The sequence below is a fragment of the Brassica napus genome, chromosome A2 (genome assembly GCF_020379485.1).
Source record: "Brassica napus cultivar Da-Ae chromosome A2, Da-Ae, whole genome shotgun sequence".
NCBI lineage: Eukaryota > Viridiplantae > Streptophyta > Magnoliopsida > Brassicales > Brassicaceae > Brassica > Brassica napus.
The window spans coordinates 5,776,015-5,783,648 of NC_063435.1; the positions used below are offsets into that span (position 1 = coordinate 5,776,015).

The 7,634-nt window shown below is 32.7% G+C and overlaps 1 protein-coding gene across 1 annotated transcript; it reads left to right on the top strand.

The window, feature by feature from the left end:
• Positions 1 to 444: 444 nt before the first annotated feature.
• LOC106420964 (vascular-related unknown protein 4-like) lies at positions 445 to 4,933 on the top strand. Its single transcript, XM_013861795.3, has 3 exons — positions 445 to 2,401; positions 2,930 to 3,001; positions 3,126 to 4,933. Exons 1-3 carry the CDS (start codon positions 2,066 to 2,068, stop codon positions 3,231 to 3,233), a joined length of 516 nt encoding a protein of 171 aa, XP_013717249.1. The 5' UTR covers positions 445 to 2,065; the 3' UTR covers positions 3,234 to 4,933.
• The last annotated feature ends 2,701 nt before the right edge of the window (positions 4,934 to 7,634 follow it).

The window sequence follows — 7,634 nt, forward strand, 5'->3', positions numbered from 1 at the left end:
CTAAATCTTCTTTGTTGGTTTAGTTTATAATTTTGGTTACCTAACTCTCCTGTAAATAACGTTTTATTTTTAGTTCTAGGATATTATTAGAGAAATTGCACCTAATAGCTAAGAAAAAAAACAAAATTCAATACACTACACCCAGTTAAAGTTGAATATGATATATGCAGTTCTTCTAGGATTTAACTCTATTAAAATGTTTTTTTTGGTAATCATGTTAAATTTTATATTTGGGGTATTTAACTTTTGTTTTGAGTGACGTATGCTATTTTTTTAAAATTTAACTGTAATTTGATCTTATAACATATATTCAAAAAGTAAATGTTTCAAAAAAAAAAAATGTTTCCATATAAGTGTATAACCCTTGAAAAAGGGATCGCAGGGATTCACATGCATAGCAAGAGTTTGCACAGAAGTACAAAAATGACGATTAAGATGGTGCAAAGTAGGGTTGATCGATTTGCTATATGTTTCTTTTTATTTTAGGCTTTTTAGCTTAACATGTAACTTTCTTTTTATACATTATACTCATTCACATAATTCATCAAAAATTCCGTTTTGTTTGGAGTTTGAACGAAAAGGTCTCCAAAAACGTACTGCATCAGCATGACTGCATTCGATATTCGTCTCTTAAATCATGAACCATGCTCCTCATTCCTCAACTCATTAACTATTTAATATATTATTTTCTTATGTGAACATTAAATATATATTTTAAATAAACAAACTATTTGAAACTCTTGTAATAAGTGGCTTGCCACAATTCTAAAAAACTGAAAATCTTGGTATAAATCTTAACATTTAAACCAAAAAAAAAAAAAAAAACTATTTGAAACTCGTCTACTTGTACCGTACGAATAACTAGTTTAGTAGTCATGTAGTTTTCTTAATATAAATTTTTTGGATAATGTGAAACCGGCGCATTTGCTCGTTGATTTATTCGTAATCCAGAACTTAGTGATAATTACTTAATTATCGGTTTCTTATGGACCAACACAACCAAAGTGGACAAACAAGAAACTAATTTAATTAGGAATCTAAAGAAAAAAAATGTTTCCGTCCAATCTATTCATTAACTTAGTAGGAACGAGCGAAAATGCGACGTAATAAAATTGACGGCAACTAAAAGCCTTTTCAGAATATGGAGCAGAATGTGACACATCTTCCTCGTCACACATAAATTCATACATGATTATTTACCGGCTTCGCTGTAGATATTAACATATATACATTATTCTTAGGGATAATGCACCAAACAATTATTCGATAAAGAAGATAAAGTAATCACAGAGCAGTTCGACGGAATACACGTCTAAAAACTTAGATCCTAGAGCCGAGCACCATACTATATATAAATTAAAACAGATAATTATATACAGTATTAATGAATGACGCATATTAGTTGATGAAATAAGAACTTTTTAAATAAGAAATTTTATATCTTTTTAGTTATTCAGAAAGCATTAAGAATAAAAAATACTGTCAAATGGATCCAATCATAATATATACTTTCTTCATCGTATTTTCTCATTTCTATATTCTTGATTACTTATAAATTACCAAACAATATTTTAATTTTTTTAACCAAAAAACCAATATTTTAGTTGTTTATGTTTAAACAATTTAACTAGTAGTAATAGTTTGTATTATTCAAAAGATTCAATTTCAGATTTAATTTTTAATTATGTCTTTAAAATTCGTATTCATGTTTAAATCTGCAGAAGTAACAGTGCTAAATTGGTTTGAATATTTCAAATCAACTTTTTTTCCAACCAAATAGAGGGAAAATACAGATAGAGCGACCACACAAACCAGGATTCCAAACCAACATTCCCATCATTTTTAGCAAAATAAAAATTAATTCAGCTTTAAGTATTGTATATTTAATATTTTATTTTATCGGATGTCCGAGAAGTGACATATTTGATATTTCATTATATACTAATTTGTGCTTTAAAAGAAATACATTTTATCATGTATATAATTAACCCTTACGCATGTTTCATCTGTCGCTACCAATTAACAACCAAGAAAAAACTCCATTTCTTTCTCTTCGAAAATATTCATGGAGAGCTCAATGAACAATGCTTTCATTATGAGCAAATGCGAAACGTTGAAGTTTTCAAGCGACCAAACCCCGGAGGAAAGTAGCTGGTCAATGTACTTCGAAGATTTCTTCGAGGCTTCTTCAAGTGCTGTCCATATCGGAGATTTCAGTTCTTCCTCCGTCCCCGATGCAATGTCTTTCGTCGCGACTAAGAAGACCGTTGACATGTCTAAACAAGAAGGGCCTAACTATTACAACAATTTGAACTTCAAGAGGACAAGAAATAGAGAGGTTCCTTTTGGTCGTCATTGTGATCTTGAAGACACTGCATCTTCTCCTTCTCGTAGTCTTAATGTAAGTCTACCTCTCTCTATTTATATATATATGTGTGTGTTGTTCCAAAAATCATATTTTTAGAACAAAACGATTTATTCTTTATAATTCTTAAGAAAATACTTAAAGCGGTATGTGTAAGGTAGAATTTTCTATGTGTAAGTTAGAAAATATCAATCTTTTCATAATTCTGATTCTTTGGTTCTTTCTTCGTTGTTTTGCACTACTAACAGTCGAGTTTGGTAAATATTAAAGTGAATAATGTCATGAAACCGATATTTATATATAATCTATTAGTCAAATGCTGATTATATCTTTTATGGGACATTGGATCGATAAGGTTAGACGCCATTGAGACGCATAATTGAAATATTCTTGAAATGAACCACCCAAAAAAAAAACTTGATGAAACAATCAGTGCCATTGTGTAAGTTCCTATTTGACATTGATGAATATAATGAATAATCAATTTAACAAGTCAAACCTACCTTAATTAATTTGGTCCATAAATAAATAAATCAACTACGAACGATTTGTTGTTTTTTACAGGTCAATAGCATAATGAACCTATTGGAGAACAACACGAGACACGGGGGTGGCGTTGGTGAAGACACAAATAATGTAAGAACCACACTAAGTCACTAACTATAACTTCCTATAGCTAACGTTTGAGTTTATCAATCAAAAGTTATACGAACTATTTTCTATATCTCACAGTAACTTACCATGCGGTAATTTTACATAGGTGAAAGGAGAGAGTGCAGTGCAAAACGAAGGTGAATTATCAGTAGACTTGAAGAAAAAAGGGCTTTGTTTGGTTCCCATGTCTATGGTCACCAACTTTCTTGGTTAATCATACATAGCCCATTCATTTTTACAAATTTGTTTCCAATAATTCATTCCCACTTAGAATATTATTATTTTATACATTTCTCCAATCATGTGTAATGTATGTTATTCAGTTAATTTGTAACATATGCATGCATGACTTCCAAATTATATGCTACATGTGCATGAGTTGTATATATGGGCATTCCTGGTATTATCGGAATAAATTGACTCTCACTAATGAATTATAATCCTTCATACCAAAAATATCAGCATTTTTTAAATCAATAAAGTTGATTGCTTAGAGTTAATAAAGTTATCAGATTTTTTTATACCAGGAATTGAATAAAGTTAATCAGAAAAAATTGAATGCTGATAACTTAGAGTTATATATTTCTGGTATAAAAAAATTCCAAAAAAATCCCCAAGTTTTCTAATCAATATATAATTCAACTTTATTGATTAGAAAACTTGGGGATTTTTTTGGTTTAAGTGTTAAGATTTATACCAAGCTTTTCTGTTTTTAACAAAGTATGTGGCTAGCCACTTATTACATGCAAGAAGAAAACATTTAAACTAAAAGGAAGAGAAAGAGGAAAGGGAAAAGAAAAAGAAAAAGAAAATCTGCAGCAATGGAGGGGAGCTGGCAAGGACAGCAGACGGTCTCTCGGTCTACTCCAGCTACAATCACAGAAACAGGGGAAAAAGACTCCCGGAATATCCGAGAGTTCCACTCCCGCCAGGAAGTACACAATGACCTTCATTAGAAGCTTAGCGAAGGTACAAAAACCAGAAGAAGAAGAAAGCTGCGGCTGAACCAATAATCTAGAGACAGCGAGAAGTGAAACCGGAGGTGCCGTAGTGAAACCTCGACAGAAATGAGACCAGATCTCTGTTGAATAGGAGCATTTGAAAAACAAATGCTGATGAGACTCTTGCTCAGAATTTAATCCTCACATACAAAGACTACACATCTTTTTAACTACTACGAGACAAAACATGCAAATGAGTAAAGCATACCAGAAGATAAGTGAGCTGGTTTTACTAATAAAACCAATAAAGTATCGGAGAAGAACAAACATTACGAATGAACACATGAACACAATAGTTAACCGAATAAACATTTTCCTCCAGAAACAGAGACACCAGAACATTCAGAAACATAAATAGTCACTTACAAGTTTTAAAACCTAAACTCCTTTATTGCAACCACTTCCACATCAGAAGAATCAAGGGAAAAAAATTTCATTAAAAAACAGTCTTTAACCATCTAAGGTTTCAGTTGAATCAGCAGCGGCTAGAACCCGCCCCCGGCTTAGGTTTAGAGATTGACATTGAGACAAGACAAAAGCTTTCTCATGAGTGACAACGTAGTTGTCTACTTGCCTTGTTATCGTAGAGTCAGGGTACACCAATTTTTGTCAAAGCACAAGTGAGCTGATTTGCGCACAATCTGTTAAATACGAAAATGCAATAATCTCCGTTTAATAATAATCATTCAGTTTCAGTTCTAGACATAACTCATACATTTTAAAACTCTAGAATCAGAAGAAATTAACAGATCTCATATGCAAATCAATCTAAATACGACAGACCTAGCTCTTAAGAGAGATAATTTCAATTAAAACACAGAGGGAGAGAGAGAGAGAGAATGCTTATAATACAACCATATGATAGAAAAGCAGATCACAAAGCCACGGGCAAACAAATTGTTCGATGACTGCGACCTAAACCTTAGGGTTCTTTTTAACTGTTTGGGATTTACTGTAGAAAAGCAGATCCCAAAGACGACGACATCACCGTTTGGGATTTACTGTATTTGACTGATGTGTGATGTGTAAACTGACGTGTAATATTTAAATGATTTCATTGGTTTTCTTAGGTTTTTCATTTATTGACATGTCATCTTCTCAAAAAAAAATTGGTGTTAATTTCTATAACCATATGATATTTAGTTAATTTTTTATTAGTCTAGAGTATTTCAAGCCTATGAAAAGTTGAAAACACCTGTACTAATTCTCAGGGGTAGGTGTAGTCCATTGATGAACCATCTTTTTGGGTATTCAAATAAAGTTTAGAACATCTCCAATCATCTCTGATAATATCTTACTTTGAGTATAAACAGAATTTAGAGTAAATATGTTATAATAGTACTCAAATTTTCATTTAATAATAGACTGAAAAATAAATTTATTCTATAAATAAAGTATTTTTTATTCATTATTATATTTTTTACTCTAAATATAATACTATTAGAGTATAAATCAACTCTAGTATATATATTTACTTTATTTAAAAGAAAAAATTGAGTAAACTATTAGAAATGATCTTAGAGTATTATCTTATATCCACGTGACAAAATAATAAAATATATTGGAGAGCTTTTAAATCTGGATTACTTTGTTGTCCAAAGTCTATCTAAAAGACCACCACCTTGTGGTTTATTTAGTTAAAATTAGTAAATTACTATCAATTAAATTACAAGATATGAAAATAAGGATGTGTTTAATCTTTTTTTTACATCGATGTGTTAAATCTTTTGTTGACTGGTTCTTAGGGGTGTGCACTTTATCCGATATCCGAAGTGGCACCCGAACCCGATCCGAAAAACTCGAACCGAAATCCGAACCGAAGTAGCAAAATACCCGAACGGGTATTGAATAAGGAGAGATTGGATACCCGAACCCGAACGGATAATACCCGAACCCGAATGGATATCCGAAGATAACCGAACATATGTATAATTAACCTTATATTTCTAGTTTAAATCTCTCATTTTATATAAAATATTTATATTGATACTACACATACTTTAAATTCATATGATATACATACAATTACGGAAAAAATAATTTGCTACTCACTTAAAATGCATGTCAAATTTTTTATTTCAAAAATTAACAAAAAGTTACATCCAATTTTTTTTTTAAAAAATAACTAAATTAATGTCTTTTTAGTTTTAAAATATTATGTCCAAATCTATTAACCATTCAATCTATTAAAAATAAAAAATTAGTTAACAGAAAGTTATATTTTTAAATACAAGATACTTGAAAAATGAAAATTTTAATTTTTTTTTCAAAATCTAAATATCCGAACCCGATCTGAAATAACCGAATCCGAATTAAAAATACCCGAACCCGACCCGATGTACAGAAATACCCGAACGGGTTCTACACCTCTATACCGAAATACCCGAAAATCCGAAATACCGGACCCGAATCCGAACGGGTACCCGAACGCCCACCCCTACTGGTTCTTGACATTTAAATAGTCTCTAATATTAAAAATGGAGTAGAACTCGTTAATGGAGTAGTATGATTTATCATAAGATTCTCAATTAAAAGTCATTTAATTCTAACAACTCACGCTTAAGATATGCTGATTCATATAATATATACGTGCTCAGAACTATTAAGTAGTTTCTATATTCGTGGCAGGGAAAATCTCTAGAGATGTCAAAGGAACCTGTGGCCCGCGGGATAGGCCTGTTTAGACCTGTGGCGGGGCGGGCTTGGGCCCGTGATTTCACGTCCCGCAAAGAAGCGGGCCTCGCGGGAGAGGCTTGTCGCGGAACCGGACCCAAAGCGGGCAAGCCCACAGTGACCCGCGGGTTTCTCCATGTCCCGCAACCCTAATCTTTATTCTTGTCATTTGCTCTTCACCTGAAAAAAAAACGCGAGAGAGATAGAGTGAAAGGCGATGTGGTTGCGACTTCCACCGTGGAAAGAAACAGAGCTCCACCGATGACGACGGCGGTTCGCTCTCCCGACACTGCTTCTGCTCACTACTTCGTCTTCGAACTGCAGTCTGCAGCAGAGGAGCTAAAACGACAAGGGTCCGACAAAGTAGATTCTTATTCTCCGATGTGTCTTCCGTTCTTCCCTACGAGCTTCCAAACTCCACAGATAGGACATGCATGTACAGAGTTATGTATTTCAGACAAAAAATTGAAGTTCTTTTGGACTTATAATCTCTGCTTTAACTCTTGTTTTTTTTTTCAGGTTGTTAGATAAGAAGACCAACAAGATCCGAAAGGTAGTGATCTAGCTTAGCGATCTATAGTTTGTGTTATGTCTTATCTAGGTTAGCGATCCATGTAAACAAATTGAACAACAAGATCTGTAAGCGTTCTGTTAGATCCATCTATTAAAAAGACCAATAAGCGTCTGTTGGTTTCATCGTTTGTTTGTATATTTGTGTTCTGTCTTTGATTCGTTGTAGCTTTGCTTTCAGGTAACAACAGTGTTGATCGACAATGCTTATTGTCTGAGGTAACCTTGCTTTTATTTAGTGATAAAAATTCTATATAATAGAACAAAAATAACTTGTGTTCAGTATCTGATATGTTTGTTTGTCGCGTTGTATTTGTTTTGTGTTCTGTGTTGAGGTGATGGAGTGATGGTGAGAAAGTAGGCGACTTGGT

What these genes read in the sequence shown, in the direction of transcription:
- LOC106420964 (XM_013861795.3), top strand. Translation starts at nt 2,066, where the DNA reads ATGGAGAGCTCAATGAACAATGCTTTCATTATGAGCAAATGCGAAACG. An exon ending in CTCCTTCTCGTAGTCTTAAT is followed by an intron (nt 2,402 to 2,929) that starts GTAAGTCTACCT and finishes TGTTTTTTACAG; the next exon opens with GTCAATAGCATAATGAACCT. An exon ending in TTGGTGAAGACACAAATAAT is followed by an intron (nt 3,002 to 3,125) that starts GTAAGAACCACA and finishes AATTTTACATAG; the next exon opens with GTGAAAGGAGAGAGTGCAGT.